We start from the raw sequence: 22,803 nt of genomic DNA, 5'->3' as shown, positions 1-22,803 counted from the left end.
ACAAGCAGCTTACTAAGAGCAGGGGGTGGGGTCCAGGAACTGCAGGCAAGGTTCTTGGCTGTGAACTTGAGAAATTAATTTTCTTTGTTCAGGTGTGGGCTCCACTACTAGACGTGTGGCCTTATGGGAACGTTGTGGCATCACTTGACTTCACTGGGTCTAATTTGCAAAATGAACACAAGTCTAAAGACACAGGAAATGTCTTTTAGGGGGATGTATTGGTTCACTTAGGCTGCCGTAACAACCACAGACTGAGTGGCTTAAATACCAAAACTTTGTTTTCTCCCAGTTCTGGAGGATAGAAGTTTGATAGAAGTTTGGACTCAAGGTGTAGGCAGAGTTGGTTTCTTCTAAGGCCTTGTTCTTTTGCTTGCAGATGGCCATCCTCTCCCTGTGTCTTCCCATGGTCTTCTCTCTGTAAATGTCTGTGTCCAAATTTCCTTTTCTTTCTTTTTTTTTTTCGGGGGGGCCGTGCCACACGGCTTGTGGGATCTAACCCTGGCCCTTGGCAGTGAGAGCATGGAGCCCTAACCACTGGACTGCCAGGGAATTCCCCAAATTTCCTCTTCTTATAAGGACAACAGCCATATTGGATTAGGGACCACCCTAATGACCTCATCTTAACTTAATTACCTCTTTAAAGACCCTCTCTCTAAATACAATCACATTGTGAGATACTAGGAGTTAGGACTTCAACATATGAATTTGTGGGGAGGGGGGCAGGGTGGGGGTCACCAGACATAATTCAGCCCATACAAGAGAAATGGGCTCTGTCACTTCTCACTCAGGCCCTAGCCTTGGGGCTCCCCCACTCTGAGCGAGAGACACAGTCCCTGACCTCAGGAATTCTCTGTCCTGGTGGGGGGGACACCAGGCCTGCCCTTGGGAAATACCCAATCTGAAGCAGAGGCAGGAAGCATGCACACAGATTCAGGAGGAAAGTGAAAATCAACCCAGTTCAGTCTGAGGAAGGTCATGGGGCAGAATAGAGCCAGTTAGAGGCAGAAAAGTCCGGTGGGTGGGAAAGGTTCCAAGAAGTGAGTCAGAAAGGAGAAGGGGAGGGGCCTGGAGGGGTGATGCGCGTGTGCGCCGTGTGTGTGTGTGTGTGTGTGTGTGTGTGTGTGTGTGTGTGTGTAAACACCAACTGTTGCCCTAACAGCAGGGGGTATCGGGAGCCACGTGGAGCAGGGGTGGGGATGGCTTCACACACTGTCACCGTTTGTGAATGTCACTGGCACTGGGCACGAGGTGGTTGGGTTTCTGCAGTCATCTTCCGGCGGGCAGCTCCTGCATCTCCAGCAGGCACCACAGGCCTGCCTGTCCCAGCACTGTCAGCGCCTGGCCTGCCTTGGGCCAGGCTAGTGTCTCCAGTAGCCTCTCTGCTGGCTCTCCCTCCACGTCGCCTGCTTTCTGAGAGCCCCGCTCTCCCTCTGAGCGCTTTGCTCTGAGCCCTCAGGTGTCGGCCACCCAGTGTGTGGCCATTTCTGACACTCTTGCAGATACCCCTGCATTTTACTGCTGCTTTGTTTAAAACAGCCCCCCTTCTGCTCCCTTTTGCCATCCTTGGGTTGCGGCTTTCAGAAGGCCAGGGAATTTCAGCTGGGATATGGGGCACAGGCATCTCTGGGACCCGAAGCCCTCTTGCTCCTTCTGTGTATTCATTGCACTCGCCTTTGTTTACTTGCCTCCCGATCTGCCCAGGTATGAAGCGGCCACTGAGCCCATCTCCCCCGGGTGAGAAGGAGCCCCCCGGAGGATCTGCAGGTGCTGAGTGCCCCCCTCGGCCTCCAGAACCACCTAAACCCAAGCGGGAAAGAAAACGGCCGTCGTACACCCTCTGCGACGTCTGCAACATCCAGCTGAACTCGGCAGCCCAGGCCCAGGTGCACTGTGGGGGGCGGGCCCACCAGAGGCGCCTGCGGCAGCTCAGCTTGGGAAAGACGCCCCTGGGGCCAGGTCAGTGTGGAGGGGCACTGCTCCCACAGATTTGGTTCTGGGCCCCTGTGAGGGGCTCTGGGTCTATGGCGTCTCTCTGTGGGGTCTTTTGGTCTGGGGTACCCTCAATGGGGTCTTAGAGTCTGAAGTTCCCCAGATGCCGTCAAGTTTTTTTGCATCTGGACAGCCCTCTATGGGGTCTCTCAGGGCCTGAGGTCTGAGGCCTCCTCTGGATCTGGGGCTCTCCCTGTGGGGTCTTTCAGGACCAGGCCCCCTAAGCAGCATTTCTCCAGCCAGGAACCCCCTCGCAGATACTTTTCCAGATAAGGGCCTCGCCTACGGGGCGCCCCGGGCTCCTGCTCTGGTCTCTGAAGGCCAGGGTCAGCGAAGTACACGACACTCCGGCTAAGGGCTGAGAGGTGGTCAGGGGAAGAGCGGGGAGCAGCCCCTCTCTCTTTGGCCACTGGACTCCTGGCCAGGATTTCGGCCTCTCCCTGGCTGGCATGACTCTGCAGAGGTTGGGCTGCAAGAGGGCCGCTGGCTGCAAGGCAGATTTCTGGGCGAAGTGGGTGAATGGATTCGTGAGTATGATTCCAGCTGACAGGCACATGGGAGTCATGGGAGAGACCAGGAGCAGCAGGCTGCTGGCCGGCAGGGGAAACAGGTTATGAACCAGGCCCAGCGTGAGAGGCAGGAATGGCCGGAACTTCTGCCTGGTCCCTGGGGGCGGCCACCAGAAGCACGCCCTGCACACATACCCTGCAGCCCAGGTTGGTAGCTTTGCCAGAGGGCTACACTCTGACCTCTTGAGGGCTGCCTGTTGTTTGGGTGAGTGTTTATGGGATGCCCTCTGTGCTCCCCACACTGTGCTGGGGCCTGGAGACGTTCCAGTCTTACTCCCCCTGCCGCGGCCCCCAAGACTGAGACTGTCTTTTAGGCTGAGACAGACACGAAATGAGATGAATGTTGTGGGTGCTACATGGGACATGACCCCAGGCGTACAAAGGAGAAAGGGCGATTCTACCTGGGGGTACCACGAAAGGCCTCCCGAAGGAGGGGGGCTGCAGTGAGCTTCGGAACAGGGGTCAGAGGAGAAGGGACCTCGCAGGCAGAGGTCACTGCATAAGCAAAGCAGGGAATGCTCTAATGGCTGGTACCATCTTCCCCACCTGAGCACTTGGGGCTGGACCCCAGGATGTGACTCTGAATAAGAGCATATTCAACTGTATGGATGCTTCTGGAGTGTGTGTGTGTGAGTGTGTTCAAAAGTCATTCATTAATTCACCAAATACCTACAGACATGTGCAAGCTGCCGATTGGGGGTATTCATATTTTTATTTTTATTGTTTTTCTATCGAAGTAGAGTTGATTTACAATGTTGTGTTAGTTTCAGGGGTACAGCACAGTGATTCAGGTATATATATACATATATATATATGTTCTTTTTCAGATTCTTTTCCCTTTTAGGTTGTTACAAAATATTGAATATTGAGTATATTTCCCTGTGCTATACAGTAGGACCTTGTAGTATTTTTTCTTTATTGAGATATTACTGACATATAACAAATGTAAATTTAAGGGGTACGGTGTGATGATTTGATACATGTATATATTGCAAAATGATTACCACAGTAAGGCTAGTTAACACCTCCATCCCCTCACATAATTCTGAGTGTATGTGTACAGATAACAGTTAAGATTTACTTTCTTAACAACTTTCAAGCGTATAAGGCAGTACTGCTAATTATAGCCACCATGCTGTGCATTAGATCCCTGGATCGTATTTATCTTACAGCTGGGACTTTGTACCCTTTGACCGACATGTCCCCATTTCCCCCACCACCAGCCCCTGGCAACCACCATTCTACTCTCTTCTACGTCTATGAGTTCAGCTTTTTTAGATTCTGCATGTAAGTGAGAACATACAGCATTTGTCTGGGAATTTGTCTTTTTAAAAGGCAACAGAGCTGCCTGTTAGGAAAGAACTGTCTAGATAACTACATGCAGACAAGTTTGTCCAAGATAACAGCAGGCTTCATAGATGTGGGGATGGGCTCCTTTGAGGAGTGGGAGGGAGAGGTGAATTGACAGAAGTCAGGGAACGCTTCAGAGAAGTGACACTGAAGGTGGATCTTGTCTCCCAGGCAGGGAGACAGCTAGAGCAGCTAGAGCAGTGGTCCCCAACCTTTTTGGCACCAGGGACCGGTTTCGTGGAAGACAATTTTTCCACGGACTGGGGGGCTGGGGGAATGGTTTTGGAATGATTCAAGTGCATTACATTTATTGTGCACTTTATTTCTATTATTATTACATTGCGATATATAATGAAATAATAATACAACTCACCATAATACAGAATCAGTGGGATCCCTGAGCTTGTTTTCACTTGCCACTCACTGATAGAGTTTTTTGTGTGTGTTTTTTTAAATTTATTTATTTTGGCTGTGTTGGGTCTTTGTTGCTGTGTGCGGGCTTTCTCTAGTTGCGGCGAGCGGGGGCTACTCGTCGTTGTGGCGCGTGGGCTTCTCATTGTCGTGGCTTCTCTTGTTGCGGAGCACAGGCTCTAGGCGTGCAGGCTTCAGTAGTTGTGGCACACGGGTTAAGTAGTTGTGGCTCGCGGGCTCTAGAGCTCAGGCTCAGTAGTTGCGGCACACGGGCTTAGTTGCTCCGTGGCATGTGGGATCTTCCCAGGCCAGGGCTCGAACCTGTGTCCCTTGCATTGGCAGGCAGAGTCTCAACCACTGCGCCACCAGGGAAGCCCCCCACGGATAGGGTTTTGATATGAGTCTGCAGGCAGTTGATTTATTGTGGAGATCTGTGCAGTCAGATCTCTCTGCTAATGATGGTCTGTATTTGCAGCCGCTCCCCAGCGCTAGCATCACCGCCTCAGCTCCCCCCCAGATCATCAGGCATTAGATTCTCATAAGGAGCCCACAGCCTAGATTCCTCGCGCACACTTCACAGTAGGCTTCACACTCCTATAAGAAGCTAATGCGCTGCCGCTGATCTGACAGGAGGCGGAGCTCAGGTGGTAATGCGAGCGATGGGGAGTGGCTGTAAATATGCATGAAGCTTCGTTCACTAGCCCACCGCTCACCTCCTGCTGTGCGGCCTGGTTGCTAACAGGCCACGGACCGATACCAGTCTGCGGCCCGGGGGATTGGGGACCCCTGAGCTAGAGCAAATGCACCCAGGCCTGAGGCCATGGCTTTGCAGGAACAGCAGGTGGTGCTGAGCTAGGCAAGTGGCTGGCGTGGCAGGAGGTGAGCAGGGGCTGCCTGTAAAGTCCTCAAAGCCAGGCTGGGCATCTGGCCTTTGTCCTAAAGGTGACAGGCATCACTGAAGTGTTTTGAGCGGAGTAGTTAGTGTTTTTAGAGGTCTCTGGTGAGGGGGAAGGGTGCGTCTCGTGGGTACATGAGAAGGAAGGGGGTAGGATGGTGGAACCGGATTCCGGGGTCTTTTCTGCAGGACTTGGTGACTGACGAGATGTGGGGCCAAGGGGAAGGGAGGTGCCAAGGATGACTCTGGCTTAGGGGATGCTGTGATGGACAGTTCCGTTATCGGAAAGGGGGCACTGAGAGGGAGGCAAGGGTGGGTGGGGAAGGCCATTCCTGTGACCAGAGGACTTGGTCCCACGCCTGCTCCCCTCTAACTCTGGCTTTTCAGGCCTTCCTTCCGGGCAGTGGTCCTTCCTTCTCTCCCCCACCCACCATCCCAGTGTGGAGAAAGCAGGCGGGGTGTGAGAAAAAGGACCGCAGACACTGGTGGCCACAGACAGGCTGTCCAGAGGGTTGGGGTTCCCCTTCACTTGGCTTCCCTTTTCTCACAGTCCTTATCCCCCGAGTACAGAGTAGGTTTGGGGGGTCACCAGGAGACACGATGCCTGGTACTCCCCCCCGAGATTGTTAAACAACACCTCGTAAGTCACTGGCCCTCCAGTCACCTGTCCTGCATCACCAGCCTTCCAGCCCTGCGCTGGCCCCATGCAGGATGCCGGGATTCTGTACTGAGCAGTGCTGGGCATTCACGGTCTGGAGGGAAAGACAGCCACGGGGCCAGACCATCCCCCACCGCCATGCTAAGAGGAGTGAGCGGCACTGTGGGAGCATGGTGGGCCGGGGGGTGATGGCTGTGACTAGAGCGAGGATGTTGCATCCTCAGATTTCTGGGAGCCCTGGAATCCTGGGGCTCCAGCAGAGAACCTGTGTTCCATTGGCCTGGTTATCTTTTTTTTTTTTTTTTGGCCACACCAAGAGGCACGTGGGATCATAGTTCCCTGACCAGGGATCAAACCCACGCCCCCTGCATTGGAAGCACGGAGTCTTAACCACTGGACTGCCAGGGAAGTCCCTTGGCCTGGTTATCTTTGACTCTACTTCAGGTCATGACTCCCCAGCAAGCCACCCCCCTCCATGGACTCTCCTGTCTCCTTGGCCCTCTGGGAGTTGGGGGTGGGAGAGGCAGCCCAATGCTAGGAACTTTCCCCAGGGGTGAGGGGGTGGGGACCTCAGTCGTGCGGAAGTCCTCACGAGGAGGCTGGACCAGAGCAGAGAGCCCTGAGGGCACGGCTGACTGGGGCACCCTCCGGAAATGGAGAGAGTCACGTCTACTTTCAGGAGGCTTGAGCCAAAGTGTGAGGAGCCCTTAACCCACGGCTTTGTTCCTGGACACCTGAGATCTCAGTCCTGTGGCAGCCAGGAGGGCCGCCCGTTCCCTGGGAGGACGCTGAAGTGGTGGGGGTGACGGCCCAGTCATGCCCCTTCGAGGCTCCCTTTCTGGGAGGCCTCCTGGAGCTGTCACTCTGATTAGGGGTCTGGGGGGCTGGCGCCTTGCACAGTGACAGGCCGTCACGGGCAGTGAGGTGGGATCCTGTCTGGAGGATCCTGTCCCTGAGGCCGTCTGTGGGAGGGAGATATGGGGGGCGGCTGTCCCCTCTCTCAGCTTCCTCACCAATGCCTGTGTCAGAGGCTTCCTTACTCAGCCTCACCCAGCTGCCCACCATGAGTCAGCCTGGAACACCTAGGAAGGGGAAACAGCACGGGATGGGGAAACAGCAGGAACCGCACCCTTCCCCAGCCCCTCCTCCAGGTCATTCCCCCACCTGCCCTCCTCCCGATCTGTCTCCCACACAGCAGACCCTTTCATCCTTCAGGAATGAGCCATCTTTCACCCTACTTACCCCCCATGGGAGGTGTGGGCACCAGGAACCTCCGCCTCAATGTGGCTGAACTCAATGACCCTATTGACCATCACACACACACACACACACACACACGCGCGTACCCCTAAACAATTTTAGGTAGTTCTTGAACATCTGCAGAGAGAAAGGTTTGCTGCCTCAACCCTCCTACCTCCAACCTCTAGTGTAGATGTTGGGCCAGCACCGGGCTTGGGGGACGGACACCTGGACCTGGACCTTGGGGAAAGAGCTGTGACCTACCCCCAGGGCCAATGAGCATGTGCTTAGGAGATGAACGGTTTGCAAAGCACTTCCACAAGGAGCACAGCATTCCCTCCTCACCCAGCCATCCCCGGGGCGTAGCTGACTGGCATTCAGCCCTCACTTTAGAAACTGAGACACTAGAACTCAGAGAGTGTAAGCAACAGGCCTAAGGCCACAGCGAGGTTCAGATCCCAGCATCTCTGACTCTAACTCCTGTCTCTCACGTGCCTTCCCCACCTCGCTGCTGAGGAAAGCAGCACACATTAAGAGAGACAGAGCCTTAATGTTTCAGGAATGGGGAGGAGGGATGGCCCAGCGCAGGCAGACCAGCTCCCGTGACAGGCAGTTCAAGTGCTCAGAACCCAGGCCTTGGTGTCCTCAACTGGACAATGGGGAGATGCCAGCCATCTCCTGCTCTGCTTAGGCTGGCTCGGGACAGGGAGGGGAGCCTTCTAAATCCAACTGGTTCCTCCCCCTGTCTCTTGGTAGGACTGACCCAGCTGCCCAATTTAGGGCGCATCCCCTGTTCCCCACCATTGCAACATGACACCAGCGGGGAGAGAAGGAGATTTCAAAAATGACTTAAGCTCTGGCTTACCGAAATGGCCAGAGGGGACTTGGATGGGGAGCACAGGGTAGACACTAACGGGGACAAGAAAGCGGAGACAGAGTCAGACTATATTGGATTTCAGGGCAAAGTCGGCTGCAGCTGTACCAGACACCCCTGTGCCTTTGGGGACGGGAAGGCATCAGAGTGGCAGATGGAGGCTGTCCCCGGCCCTGCGCCCTCAGACCTCTCCTAGATCCCGTTCTAAGCAGCCCCTCCATCTCCTCTCCTAGTCTTTGACTGCAGAAGCCTCCGGCTGCATTCTGAGCCCCAGAGATCAAAGGCCTTGAGCTTGGGTCACCCCTGAGTCACTGGCTTGATGAGCTCCTCTCCCTCCACTCCCCGCAGATGGATTAATTTCAGTCCCATCAGGAGGCCCCGGAAGCCCTCCAGCCTGTCCCCGCGTGGCTTCAGTATCTCCCTGGGTTTCCAGTTCCTCCTCAGCACCCCTCCCAACCCATCCCGAGGCCTCTGGATGCCTGTTTCACCTTGGCTCCCGCAAGGCCACTAAGAAGTTCTTGGGGTCTAACCAGTGCCTCCTGCGGTTCTCCTTAAGTGGCCGGTGATGGCGGTGCCCTCACTCTCCCTGGACAGCACCCCCTCACAGATGTGAACCTGACCATCAGCACCTCCCCCCAGGGGCCACCAGGAAAGGCAAGGCTGTCTGCGTGGAAATTAGGGGCCTTAGCTCAGATCCCTGCCCCCGCAGAAGACAAAGGTTCCGTCTGTGTCTCTGGGTGGGTTAATTAGCTCTGGGCTTGAGTTTCCTTCCTCTCCCCACACCAGCAAGTCCTTCCCCCCACAGAGCCTCTTCCTAACAAACCTGTTTTCAGGGGCTGCTGCCGCCACCCCCTCCCCAGACCTTCTTTGCAGCTTGAGAACCGGCTGCTCCAGAGATTACGGGTTATTGTCTGGTGGAGACAGGATGCTGAGGGGGTGGGGGGCTAGCGCTGGGACCCGGGCTTGGAATGCGAGACTGGATCCAGCTGTGGCTTGGCTGTCTCCTCTCCCGCATTCCACCCCCCTCCCGGCACCAGGTGCTCAGGTGAGTTAGGAGCCCGCAGGTTTCAGGAAGAGGAGGGGGAGGAAGAAGCCAAATCAGAAGAGAAAAGATGGGTGGGAGGGAAGGGTGCGGGCAGATGAGGCGCGTCAGAAGTTCTAGGTGATCAGATGAACACCCCTTCCCTGCTTCCTGGCATTGCCCAGGTAGCAGGTCCGGCAGTCCAGGTACTGAACTGCAAGCCACGTGCGCTCGCTTCCCCCTCTCTGAGCCTCGGTTTCCCCTGCAGCAAAAGGAGGTAAATAAACGGGGATGGGGGCAGAGGATAAGTAAGGCTAGATAGGAGAACGGGGCCCCTGTGGCAGCAAGCCCTGAGGCAGGGCTTCAAAGTTCAGAAGAAGAATTTTCTGGCAGGCAGAGAAGGGGCTGGAAGCACCTCCTGTCCTGGAGGCCTCTGTGGGCAGGGTCAACTCTTCGCTTCAGTATAAGAGGCACTAGGTCCCCGGACACCCTCCCCCTGTCCCCATACCTTCGGGGAAGAAGCGCCCTGTTCTTTCCACCGGTGGTTGGGATGGGGAAACCAGGGAACAGGCAGCGCCTTCCTGGAGAGGGGAGACAGGGCCCGGTAACCGTGGCTTCCCAGCAGAAGCAGGAGCCCCTCCCTCGCACCCGCCCCTCCTGTCCTTCCACTCCCCCACCCCTTCCCTCTGTCACTCTGCGGCTGGGTTTCACTCGCTTCTCGCTCTGCGCTCAGCGGTTCCTCCAAAGGCAGAGAATGCTCTTGGGTGAGTGCTGAGGACGTCCGAGCGGGGGGTTGGGGCGGGGGCTTCCAGCCGAGGTGGGCCTCTCCCCTCTCCCCTCTCCCCTGCCCTATTCTTCTCCTCCTGTTGTCGGCCCCCACAGAGTCGTCTGTTTAGAGGCTACAGTAGCCAGCTGACTCTTGGTACCTTTTCCCAAGTTCAAGGATGGGGAGGGGGAGCCCCCACTCCGGCCGGGAGCAAAGGTGGGGCCGGGGTGGCAGGAATGGTCGGGAATCTGGAGGTCCAGCCTGCAGGAATGAGGCTGCTGCACTCCGGGGCAGGTGTGCGTCATCCGAGGAGCCCGCTACAAAGGTTCCTTGTATCAAATCATACCTTCAGCTGCCTCTAAGGGGCTGCCTGGAGGAGCAGGGGGCAGGGGTTAGGGGCAGTTGTTAATGCAGCAGAGAATGAGAGAGCCAGGCGCCCACTGAGGTCCAGCCGCCGCGCTGGGGTCCACATCAATGCCCCCCGTGCTTCGTTCGTGGTCTCCGGGCTCACCTCCCCACACAGGGCTTGCCTGGCCCTTTTTGAGGGAAACAGCCGTTACCCTTTAAGGATTTGGGGGATCGCCTTCCACAAGGGCAAGGGCTGGAGGCCGTGGGGCTGGGAGCAGAGTTCCTCTTGTGACTGGGCTCGGGGGTCTTCCTCAGGTGCAGGGAGGGCGGGAGTCTGGAACATCAACGCCTCCACAGTGCTGGCCAGCCCAGGGTGGGTTGGGGGCACTGGAGAATGTGGGGAGGAATCCTAATCCTAGCAGGGAGTGAGCAAGCTGGGGTCTTGGTTCAACTTCTCATTCCCTGCCTTTGGCGCTCTCTCCCTCCTGGACTCCCTTTCTTCAGAGTTTTGGTTTTATCTGTGATAGAAATGGCAACTTTACTATTTGAGGTGTGTGTGTGTGTGTGTGTGTGTGTGTGTGTGTGTGTGTGTGAGCACGCGTGTGCGTGTGCATGCCTGCCTTGGGGAGGACCCTACCATCTGCCCCTATGACTCGAGGCAGGGGTGGGAGGGGACTCTGCGTTTGGCTACATGAGCTTGTGTGTATGTCAGATGCATTTAATTTTGTAAGGGGTGTGTGTGTTTCTGTATATGGATCTTTGTGCACATGCACCTCTTTGCGATGTTGTGTGCCACTGCATGCCTGTTGTTCTGTATTGTCCGTATGTGCGTCTGTAGGGGTCTGCGTGTCCTCGTGTGTCTGTCCCTCTGGGTATATATGATCCGAGTGTGTCTTTGTTGCTCTCGCCTGTCTGTGTGTTCATGCGTGCTCATGCGTGGCCTCTGTGCCCGCCCCTTGGCCAGCAGGGGTATCTGTCTCTCTCTGCGTGGGTACCACCTCCGTATGTACACACATCCATGTGCATAGACGGTCTCACCATAGGGAGATGTGTGTGAGTGTGTGCCTTGGTGTCTGTCCCTGTCACTGTGTGGATGCCTGTGGACCTCAGGGTGTGTGTCCCTGTGCTCTTTCGTGTGTATCTTTCCCAGTGATGGCAAAACAGCAGGACGTAGTTTCCCCGGATTTGCTCCCTTGGATGGCAGGCAGGGTGATGTTATTTCATGAGACACCTGCTCTGCACCCCTGCCCTAGGCTCTGTTGGACCCCTGGGGGTGGCCTTTTCTCCGTCACTTCGTCTGATTTATTCCTGTTTGATCAGAGTAACAAGCCACCCTCTTGAGGCAGCCATCCAATGAGCCCTGGGTCCTGGCTGTGGACCCCTGGCCAGGGGTGGGGAGGGACTGCTCTGAGACACTTAGCCAGGGTGGCTGTTCTGTTGCAAGATGCTACCCGAGAACACCCCCCAACACACACCTGACCGTTTTTGGGGTGCAGAATTCTAGACCCATCAGGCTGTGTGGTGCCATCTTGGGACAGGGGTGGGGGCTGCAGTGTCTCCCTTCATCTGAGCGTATCCACAAGCCAAGTGGCCACACGTGTGTGTGTGCATGTGCCATGACTCGTGCGTCATCCCAGCGGCCCTGGGGGCCAGGACTCAGTGAATGTCAGAGGCAGGTGGTGGGTGGCTCAGAGCAGCGCTGCGTGAAGGGGGCTGCAGGGAGCTCCCAGCAACCACTGGAGAGGCCCTGATCTCAACGTGTGCCTTAGGCCTTGAGTGGGAGAAGAGTGTACCCAGTTGTGCAGGGGCTGGAAGGCATTTCCGGGTGACTTTGTGCTGACCAGAAGGGGAGACTGGGTCACCAAGTGCCCTGCACCCCCTGTGCAAACAGCCTCCACACCCAGCATCTTATTTGGTCCTCAGACCCATTCCTCTCCTGCCCCTTCCTCCTTATCCAGCTGTAATTTCCACTTCACAGGTGAGGAAACTGAGGCTAAGTGCTGGGCTGCCAAGGCCTCAGTGTTTGATGTCATTACTGGAGCTCCACTGCAGGCTTCTAGGTCTAGGAGGGTGGGGTACCACCCACATTCCTCCTGCAGGGAAACCTACACAGGGGTGAGGGTCTCCTGGGCATCTGAAAGTTCTAGGAAGAGGTCACTCCTCCCACCCACCCCATTTGTCATCCCTGTTACAAATAACTCATTAGATTAAAACACTGATTTCCTGGGAATTCCCTGGTGGTCCAGCAGTTAAGACTGCGCTCTCACTGCTGAGGGCCCAGGTTCAATCCACCTCCTGAGGTTCCCCACAAGGCTGGAAGGTCAAAATCCCCAGCATTCACTGTAGAGCTTCCATACCTCTGTTCTACCTTGAGCTTTGAGAACCTGCACTCGACTTTGAACTTCACGATGGTTCCCAATGGCTCTGCCATTCCCACTGCTGAATGCCCTTTGCCTGGTAAAATCTCACTGACCCTTTTGTGAAACCTAATTGGCTCTCCAGGCTGATGACCTTCAGCTGACCGCCTGCTCCTCTGTGATCCCAAAGCATTTTGTTCACCACTCTCACTCGGGGCACTTGCCAGAGTGTAGCCTCCCTAGCGCTCCGCCTGTTTGGCTCTCACCAGTCAGTTCTCACCTGTGAGCTCCTCTAGGAACCCACGGATACCTGTGGTGAATGAATGACCACTGTCCCTCCCGCTGGCGGGGAGCATCCTTCCCGCGGTCTAACCTGAGTTGCTCCTGCTGCAGCGCACGCGGTGGGGAGGGTGAGAGCGACGCCGGGCTAAGGGTGCGCCGGGCCAGAGCGGCGGCAGGTGGGCGCGGCCGGCCGACCCCCGGGGGCGCCGCCGCCCTGCCCGCGACCCCGGCCCGCGCCGCCGCTGGCGCCTCTTCGCCCCGGTTACCGCTAGTGGCTGCTGTCGCTCAGTGGAGCCCAAGGAGACCGCGGCCAGAGCGTCCACCGCGCAAGATGGTGGCTCCCGAGACTCAGTGAGTGCGTGCGTGCAGGGGCCGGGGAGGGGAGGGGGCCGGGCGGGGCGCCCCCTCCAGGAACCTCCAGGCAGGGGGCGGCCACGGGGGCTGGGGGCCCTGCGGGAGAGGCGGCACGGCGCGGGCGGCACCCATCGAAGAGCTCCTGCACCACGCGCCCCCCAGAGGAAGTTCCCCAGCCCTCCGCATCCAGGCCCCGGGAGGATGGGCTGCCAGGGGACGGGGCTCCTGCCCCTAGTCTGCCGGGAGCGTGGGCTCCTCTTGGTGGGGTCCCGAAAGTAGGAGACCCAAAGAAGCCTGGGGAGGGGACTGGGGACCCCCATCCTGGGGCCATATAGACACTGTTTGAGGCTTAAATGCTGGGGTGGAGTGGGGACCACCGGCCAACACACATCGCCCCAGGGGCCCCTCAAGAGTCACGTCTTACATCCCGCCCCACCCAGCCCGGTTCCCTCAGGTTGAGGTAGGAGAATGTCAATGGCTTTTGCCTGGTCTTTTAGAGCAGCGCTGTTCAGTAGAACTTTCTGGGATGCTGTATATGTTCTCTATCTGGGCCATCTAGTACAATAGCCACTAGCCACACATGGTTATTGAGAACTTGAAGTGTGGCTCGTGTGGCTGAGGAACTGAATTTTTAAAAATTTAAAATTCTGGGGAATTCCAAGGCGGTCCAGTGGTTAGGACTCTGCGCTTCCACTGCCAAGGGCGTGGGTTCGATCCCTGGTCGGGGAACTAAGATCCCTGCAAGCCACGTGGTGCGACCATAAAAAAAAAAAAAAAAATTAAAATTCTGATTAATTTTAAACAGCCACATGTGGCTGGTGGCTACCCTATCGGACAGTACAGTTTCAGAATCTCCATCTTCCCAGGCTTCCTCCCTCCCTACTCTTTTGTTCTTTTCTCAAAAACCCAGAAGGGTGTCACCTTGACTTTGCACCTCCTCTCCATTCTAAGACCCTTTGGGTGGTGGGCTAGACAAAGTCACAGCATCACGGGACCTTAGGAGGAAAGGACGTCAAAGGCAGCTGTTTTAGCCACCCAAAAGGTGCCCAGGCGCCCTCTCCATTGCTGTCTCTGCCTGAGAGCTTGTGCTTCCTGACTCATTTACTGCTCAAATTTTGTGGAGCACCTGCTGGGGGCCAGCCGTGGTTCCCTTCTCTGGAGTCCAGAGAGGAACAAGTAAATTACCTTACCTGCCCTCGGGGAATTTTCCAGGGGAGGGGGGCGGACAGTAAGAGCGCAAGCAATACACAGAAATAAGCATATCTGTAAACTTTGGGGAGTGCGCTGGAGGGAACAAACGGGGCAGTGACAGAAAATAAGGGGACTTGCTGGGGAAGGATAATTAGAGAAGCCTCCCCTGAAGAGGTCATTATGCTAAGACCAGAGGGAAAGTGGATTAGGCAAAGTGTTGGGAGGGAGGGTGGGAACATTCTGGAAGAAGTCGCAGCATGTGCAAAGGTTCTGGGGATGGGACTCTGGCACTCTGGAGGAACTGAGAGAAGTCCAGTGTAGCTGGAAGGGGAGGGAGGCACAAGTGGCTCCCAGAGAGGTCAGCAGTGCCTGGGCATTTGGTAGATCTTGAAAGGGATTCTGGTGCTGGCCTCAGAGCAATGGGCAGTCATGGAGGGATTTTAAGCTGTATGTTTTAAAAAGCCCCCTCTGGCTACTGAGAGTCTCTGACCCCAGACAGGGGTAAGAGTGGAGACCCAGAGTGCCATCGGGAAGCAACTGCTGTAGTCCAAGCAAGAGATGATGGTGGCCTGGACAGGGATGGTGGCAGTGGCATGGAGAGAAGGGATGAGTTAGAGGTAGATCGTAGAGGTGGAATCAACAGGACCTGTGGACAGACCAGGTCCTGATGTGGAAGAGAGTGGGGGTTGGATGGGCAGTTTTCCAGCCGGAGCAGCTGGGTGGGAGAAAGGGCCGTTTTCCTGAGCGGGGCAGCCTGGGAGAGGAGCATATTTTGTAGGGACAGATACAGGAGAGATCTGTTTAGAAAAGCCAGGAAGGCAGTTGGATGGAAAGGTGTGGTGCCCAGAGGAGGGTCCTGTAGAGATGGTTCTGAGCTCTTGGGACAGCTTGAGATAGGGAAGAAGAGGATGAGATGACATCAGAGGAGTGGCTGACGGGAGCAAGGAAAACCAGGGGCTGTGGTGTCCTGGAAGGCAAGAGAAAAGTGTGTTTCAGGAGGGTGTGATGAGCAGTACCAACTGCCTCTCAGAGTCCAGGGGAAGAGGACCAGCAAGGTTCACCCACTTCTGGGAACACGGAGTGCTTCTCCTTGCACTGAACGGGCTGCCCGTGGAATTCTACTCATCTACCCTTACTCTACCTGCTAAGCGCCAGGTTCCACACAGGGCGCTGGGTGTAATACCAGGTGGGCAAGACAGTCACTGCTTTCTCAGAGTTTAGAATCAGCTAAACCAACGGCCTCAGAAACAGGAAGTTGTTGGGACTTCGCCTTCCAATTCCGGGGATGCAGGTTCGATCCCTGGTCAGGGGAGCTGGGATCCCACATGCCTCCCGGCCAAAAAACCGAAACAGAAGCAATATTGTAACAAGTTCAGTAAAGACTTTGAAAATAGTCCACATCAAAAAAAATCTTAAAAAAAAAAAAAAGAAACAGGAAGTTGTTTCATATAGCCAAAATAATCCTTTCGTTCTTTTAAACAACCAGCTTTTGCTGAGAGCCATCTGCGTGCCCAGTGCTGTACAGGGACGTAGAGGTACAAAAATGAACAAATGTGATCTTGACCTTCCAGGAACCAAGTACAGAGATACGTAGAGCATCCCTGCATTCACCATATTGTGTTACAAAGACTCATACACGGAGAATTATGGGAGAATAGAGGACAGGTACCGGCCCAGGTTGGGGGGGGATTAGGGTGGCAGAGGGGATGCCTGAGCTGCTCTCCAGGAATGAATGGGAAATAGCCAGGGAAAGAGGAGGGATAGGGAGTTCCAGGCACAGGGGATGGAGGCAGGAGCAGAAATAACAGTAATGTGTGTGGGGCATGGGAAGCCTTTGGAGCTGGCTGAGCAGACAGGAGTGGGAAGGCTCTGGAGGTGTCCAGAGGCTGGGGTGGGGGGGGTCTCACTGGCTCACGGTGAGGTATGTAGACTTAGGCAATGGGACACCACCAAAGAGGCGGAAGCAGGGCAGTGACACAGTGGGATCTGTGTGTGGCCTTGCTCTCTGGCTGTTACGTGAGGTATGAATGTGGTGGAACAAAGGCAGAGGCGGAAGCCGCTGCGTAATCCAGGTGAGACGGTGCAGGCCAGGGTCTCAGCATGGCCTGTGGAGTCAGGGGGACTTGGGTTCTAATTCCACCTCAGCCACTTACTGCTTGGCAAACCTTGGGCAAGTCACTTAAAGCTCCCGAGCTTCAGTTTCCTCCTGTCCAAAGTGAGGATGATACCATCCTCAGATAGTACTTGCAAGAGTAATCTTGGTCTCCTGATGGAGTCACCCCAGTCCTTAGCACAGGGCCTGAGTCAGTTCGCACTCGGTAAATGGTAGTTACCGCTGTTGTTATCAGTAACCATGGAGGGGAGGGGCAGGTGTGAGAGATAATGAGGAAGCAGAGGTGGCAGGTCTTGGCCATCAACTGGACGTGGCCGTGGGGTCCTGAACTCCTCATCCTCGCCTCGCACCTGGCGTGGTGGTGGAGTGAGGGAGGTAGAGGCAACCAGCTGGCTGCCTTTAGTCTGGAACCCAGCCCCTGCTTCTGGGCTACCCTTCCCAGAACCGCACAGCTGGTGTGTGTGTGAGCGTGCCCATGCGTGTGTTTAGGGAAGGGAGCTCCAGAGGAAACAAATCCCATTCCTCAGTCCTGTGGCTCTGGGAGCTCAGCTTCGTGCTAACTTCCTTCTGTTGACACAAATGACTGTGGCCTGATGGCACCAGTTATCCTCTGGGCGAGGAGCCAGGATTCAGCCCCGAGTTATTCGTGAGCCCTGAGAACCAGCGCTGTCTCGGGATTATACAGTGTGTTTGCGTTGATGGCGCTGGTCTTTCCAGCTCTGAGTTCTGACGTGCTTCAGCAGTCAAAGCTCGATGCCTTGTCCTGGATACAGGGAGACCCTTAGAGGGGGCTGCAGCCCCCGTACCTCTCCCCACTTTGGATAACGCTTTACGGCCCACTCCCAGTAGCCCTTCCCCATTGGGTCCAGTCCACCCCTCGCCCGGGGAGTCCTCTGTGGGCAGTGTGAACCCCCAGTGGACGCCTAACACCTCTCCCTTGTCTCTTTCACCTCCAGTCTCCCACCAGCGGAGTGGAAATAAACTTTCCGGGCTAAGTTAGATGGATGGTCCCCATTAGCCTGGCGGGCTGCCCCCCTCCTGCCTCCCCACCGACTCCCCTTGTCAAAGGAGGTGCTTCGGTGTGCGGGGCAGGCTGGGGGGACAGGAGCATCTGGGTGGGGGTTGGAGGCGCCCTGCCCCTCGAGCAGGAATGGTGCCCCCGGGGAAGAAACCAGCCGGAGAGGCTTCCAACTCCAATAAGAAGTGCAAGCGTTACTTCAACGAGCACTGGAAAGAGGAGTTCACCTGGCTGGACTTCGACTGCGAGCGGAAGCTGATGTTTTGCCTAGAGTGCCGCCAGGCCCTGGTGCGGAACAAGCACGGCAAAGCGGAGAACGCCTTCACTGTGGGCACCGACAACTTCCAGCGCCATGCCCTGCTGCGCCACGTGACCTCGGGGGCCCACCGCCAGGCTCTGGCCGTCAACCGGGGCCGGCCCACTTTTGAGGGCCAGGCTGAGGGTGGAGGGACCTGTCCGGGCCTGGCGACCACCCCCAGCTTCAGGAGAGTCAAGGTGGAAGCGAACCCGGCCAAGGTGGCCGTGCTGACCACGGTGTACTGCATGGCCAAGGAGGACGTGCCTGACGACCGCTGCTCTGCCCTGCTCGAGCTACAGAGGTTCAACCTGTGTCAGGCGCTGCTGGGCATGGAGCACGGCGATTACTACAGTCCTAGGAGGGTGAGGGACATGCAGGTGGGTGGCAGCCAGGGCTGTGGGGGAGGGACTGAGGAGGGAGAACATCGAGCCATCTGGGCATGGCACCAGCATGCCAGGCCCCCGGGCAGCAGCCAAAGCACTTCATTCACACCTTCGCCCATCAGAGCCTTCACTGAGGGCGTACTAGGTGCCAGCTCCTGGGTGCCCAACAGTGAAGAGGCCGGACCAGGCCCTGTCCTCAAGGGCTCAGGTCCGCTCCCCTCACTGCCTAGGTCAGAGGTTGCAAACTGGTGGCCTGGGAGCTCGATTGGCCCACAGATGTGTTTTGGTGGTTTTCACAGTTTTTAAGAAAACTTAAATTAGTCTCCAAGATAAACAAAAAACAACAACAAAAAAAACCACAAGAGATTACATATAAAAATGTGGATTTGTGACTTCTACTAAAAAGCTAGGTCCTCTGCAGTCAGGGCATGAAGTTCTGGTGTTGGAGAGCAGGGCATGGGCTTCCCCATTCCCTTTGGTTTATCCCTGGCCCACTTCAAGGTCAGTATCACCCATGTGGCCCCTGGGGGCATGCATATTGCAGCTCTGTCCTAGGCACTGGCTGTATGAGTCCTGGGGGCTGGTAAAGGGGTGGGGGAGTTGGATCTCATCGCCCAGAGAGATGACAAACAGCACACAGTTGGGGCCCTTTGTAACTGGTAGGGAGTCAACGTGTCTATCAGTTAATCCCTGAGCCGCAGAGCAGAGGGAGACCCCAGGAATAAGGCTGACAGGGGCAATGCTGTAGAAAAACACACACAAAAAAAACGCTGTAGAATCTTTATGGTTCCTAAAGCATTTTTACACGTATAAGTACAACACAAAATTACATTGATGGGAATTCCCTGGCGGTCCAGTGGTTAGGACTCCGCGCTTTCACTGATGAGGGCCCGGGTTCAGTCCCTGGTCAGGGCACTAAGATATGAGTCACAACAACCTTTTGAGGAGCTTGGGGGCAGGTATCAGCCTGGTTTTAGAGCTGAGGAAACAGAGATGAACAGCGAGGTGAAATGATTTGCCCAAGGTCACACAGTCAGTAAGTGGCAAAGCTAGGGTTAGTCTGACCCCAGGCCTGTGCTCTTTCTATCACCCCACCCTGCCTGCCTCCCCTTCCCAGGACAAGCCTAACTCTGTCCTCCCTCCCTTTCTTTCCCTGGCTGTCCCAGGTGGCCATTGCCAGTGTCTTGCACACAGAGGCCTGCCAACGCCTGAAGGCATCCCCGTATGTGGGCCTGGTGTTGGACGAGACCAGGGACTGGCCTGAGTCCCACAATCTGGCCTTGTTTGCCACTTCGGTGTCCCCCTGCGATGGCCAGCCTGCCACCACCTTCCTGGGCAGTGTGGAGCTACAGGAAGGCGAGGCCACCGCTGGCCAACTCCTGGACATTCTGCAGGCTTTCGGCGTGTCTGCATCCAAGCTGGCCTGGCTCAGCTCAAGCCTCCCCAGTGACCGCCTGGGGAGCGTGGGCCCGCAGCTCCAGGCTGCCTGCCCACTGCTCATGGAGCTACACTGCCTCCCCGGCCGGACAGATCCCAAGCCCCCTGCCTACCTAGGTGAATATGAAAGTGTGCTGGATGCCCTATTCCGCCTCCATGGTGGCCCCAGTTCCCACGTGGTCCCTGAGCTCCGGGCGGCACTGGACCTTGCAGCTATTGACTTGGCAGGACCACGGCCAGTGCCCTGGGCCTCCCTGCTGCCTGTGGTGGAAGCAGTGGCTGAGGCTTGGCCTTGCCTGGTGCCCACGCTGGAGGCCTCTGCCCCAGCCTCACCTACAACCAGGGCACTGGCCCTCGCCCTGCGCCAGTTCACCTTTGTGGCCTTCACCCACCTCCTGCTGGATGCTCTGCCGTCCGTGCAGAAGCTCGCCCTTGTCCTGCAGCCAGAAGAGCCGGACTTGGCCTTGCTGCAACCGCTGGTGACGGCAGCTGCAGCCTCCCTCCAAGCGCAGCGCAGCTCAGGTGGGGCGCGTCTCCAGGGCTTCCTGCAGGAACTGGCAACCTCCAGCCCTGACTTGGGCCGCGGCCGCTGCACCTACCGCGGTGTGGAGCTGGTGGGCTACTCCGAGGCTGCGGTCCAGGGCTTGGAGCGGCTGCGGGGGGCTTTCCTGGACTCCATGCGGAGAGGGCTGCGGGACTCCTACCCCGGGCCCTCGCTGGACGCCGTGGCCGCCTTGGCGGCGATCTTCGACCCCCGCCGCTACCCGCAGGCACCCGAGGAGCTGGGCGCGCACGGCGAGGGGGCGCTGCGCGTCCTGTTGCGCGCCTTCGCCCCCGCCGTGGTGTGCCAGCGGGCGCTGGGCGACTTCGCGCTCTTCAAGCGCGTGGTGTGCAGCCTGGGGCGGCTGGGCCCGCGGGCCCTGTGCGCCAAGCTGGCGTGCGCTCGCTCTGAACTGCACGAGCTCTTCCCTGACTTCGCCGCCCTCGCCTCCCTGGCCTTGGCGCTGCCCGCGGGCGCCGGCCTCCTGGACAAGGTCGGCCGCAGCCGGGAGCTGCGGTGGTGGGGGCCGGGCGGGGCGGGGGAAGGCCGGGGCGGCCCCGCGGTGAAGATCGCGGTGGATGGGCCGCCGCTGCACGAGTTTGACTTTGCGCTGGCGGTGGAGTTCCTAGAGAGTGGGTGGGGTGAGGGGCTCCTGGGCTCGCAGCTCACGTGAGGGCGGCCTCCTCTCCTCTGTCCAGCCAGCCCGGGGCCCTAGGCTCTCTAAGGGCCAAGCCGGAATTGACTGTGCTGCACCCAAGCTGACCTCCTAGCTGTGGCCTCCCACCCACCTTCTCCGTGCTCCCTCTGCTCCACGCTGAGTACTAACCCAGCCCCGTGGGCTGTGGAGGAGGGGCTGGATCGGGGGCGGGGCTCGGGCCAATGGGCAGAGGTGCTGGGGTCTGGGGCACCCTAAATATCACTCCTGACCTTTCCAGAGTTTGGTGAGAGCAGCTCACCCCTTTCCCTCTGAACTCAGCCAAAGTTTTGGTCCTAGAAAAGTTGAGGGGCTATTGGTTGGAGGGAGGAAGACAGGGTCTGCGCAATTCAGAGGTTGGAGGAGAGGAGACTGGGTCCTTGACTGTTGGCCCCCCACTTCTAGCAACACCTCTTCAGCTGTGACTGGAGAGCAGATGACCGCCCTTGTTTTTGACACACAGCACAGCACCCTCTCTGTGCACAAGCTAACAGTTCAAGGGCAGTGGTGGTGCCCTCCTCACCAGTAGGCTGCCTGAGGCTTTTCTCTATGTGGCTGTGTATATCGACATACACATCTATAAATGTAAAATAAATCTATCTTTCACAGTGTTAATACACGAAATCTAAAACGACTTACTTTGGTTTTGCAATGACAGGGTCCAAAGAAGTCCCAGGTGGACTAAATTTATTTCTAATTTTTTTCCTCCTCAAAATCTGGTTGCTCTCTAAGTTCCTAGCCTTCCCCTGCCCTTGCCTCAGACTTTTTTTTTTTTTTTTTTTGCCACGCCAGGATTTTAGATTTTAGTTCCTCGACCAAAGATTGAACCCGGGCCCTCGGCGCAGAGTCCTAACCACCGGACTGCCAGGGAATTCGCAACAGATTTTTTTTTTTCTTGCCCACTGCTTGGCTTGTGGGATCTCAGTTGGCCGACCAGGGATTGAACCTGGGCCCCTGCCTCAGACCTTTAAGACCAAAGACTGTAAAACCACAGTGCTGGACTGGCTGACTCCGAGATGCAGCCTCAGGCCCAACACAGGGATGTCGGAGGGCTTTTTGCCTCCTGAAGGAAGCAGCTGGGGCCTCACCAGAGCTGGGGAACACATCCTTTCAGATTCCAGTGGGTTTCCTATCCCCTCTGTCAGCCCTTGCTGTGAACCATGTGGGGATCTGGACAGGGTAGGTAGTGAGAGGGGAGGGGGCTGGCCTCTCCCCAGGCCTCCTGGGTTTGGGTTTAATTTGCAATAAAGTGGAAACCCAGTGCATCGTGCAGTCTCCGTGGTGGTGTGTGTGTCAGGGGCCTGACTCCCTTGGCCTGACTCCCCTCTGGGCTTCATTTAGGTCGTTACGCTGCCCCTATGGGTGGGGTGGTGGTCATCCTTCTGGGCTGGCAGCCTGGAACTGTGGACTCCCTGATTCTGCTTCCCCAGTTGTGGAGAGGAGAGGCACAGGAACGCGCTGTCATCGCCCTGGACTCGGCCAGTGCTACTTTGTGAACAGGGAGACAGGGGCTTCTGCTCTCTCTCTACGCCCAAGAAGCCCATCAGCCTCGTGTTCTGGCTGCAGAGGGAGGAGTGAGCCCCGTGGCTCCCCGTTTCAGACCCTGCCCTTCTTCCTCCTGCAGCAGGCCCGGCCTCCAGCACCCCCAGCCCCCTGCTGGCCTCCCTGCCCCTGCCCGCCAGGCCTCTGCAGCCCCCGCTGGACTTCAAGCACTTGCTCGCCTTCCACTTCAATGGCGCCACCCCGCTCAGTCTCTTCCCCAACTTCAGCACGGTACGGGCTGGGCTGGCGGGTGGGGGGCATGCAGCCGAGTGTAGGGGTGGAGGGGAAGGGGGGCTGCAAGGGCCCAGCTCTCAGAAGCTGGTCACCAGAGTGACCAAGTGCTCCTGAAATGGGGCCCAGCTCCCACTTAGGCCAGGGATCCAGGATGGTATCACCCCCTCCCCCCAGCAACTACTGCTGGGCCCCGGGGGGGCCTGTGAACTGCAGGTTTCACTTGAGTTTCTCTATAGGGA

General features: G+C 57.0%; 1 protein-coding gene across 2 annotated transcripts in view; it reads left to right on the top strand.

Moving 5' to 3' along the window:
* The first annotated feature begins 699 nt into the window (after positions 1-699).
* Positions 700-22,803, top strand: part of ZNF385C (zinc finger protein 385C) — a 32,260-nt gene continuing 10,156 nt past the window's right edge. Inside the window, exons 1-3 of one of the 2 annotated variants that reach the window (XM_030762190.2) lie at positions 17,470-18,110; positions 19,283-20,075; positions 22,413-22,561. In XM_030762190.2, the coding sequence (XP_030618050.1) occupies positions 17,568-18,110; positions 19,283-20,075; positions 22,413-22,561 (1,485 nt within the window). In that variant the 5' untranslated portion in view covers positions 17,470-17,567. Of the gene's footprint in view, positions 1,957-17,469; positions 18,111-19,282; positions 20,076-22,412; positions 22,562-22,803 lie in introns of those variants that run through there. The other variant, XM_022558123.3, reaches the window with a different exon arrangement.

The sequence above is a fragment of the Delphinapterus leucas genome, chromosome 19 (assembly GCF_059928025.1).
Source record: "Delphinapterus leucas isolate spDelLeu-1000000601 "Yukka" chromosome 19, BTC_Dleu_Yukka2, whole genome shotgun sequence".
In the NCBI taxonomy this organism is placed as follows: domain Eukaryota; kingdom Metazoa; phylum Chordata; class Mammalia; order Artiodactyla; family Monodontidae; genus Delphinapterus; species Delphinapterus leucas.
Note: the sequence above shows the minus strand (reverse complement) of the source record. Positions and strands in the feature narration are given on the sequence as shown.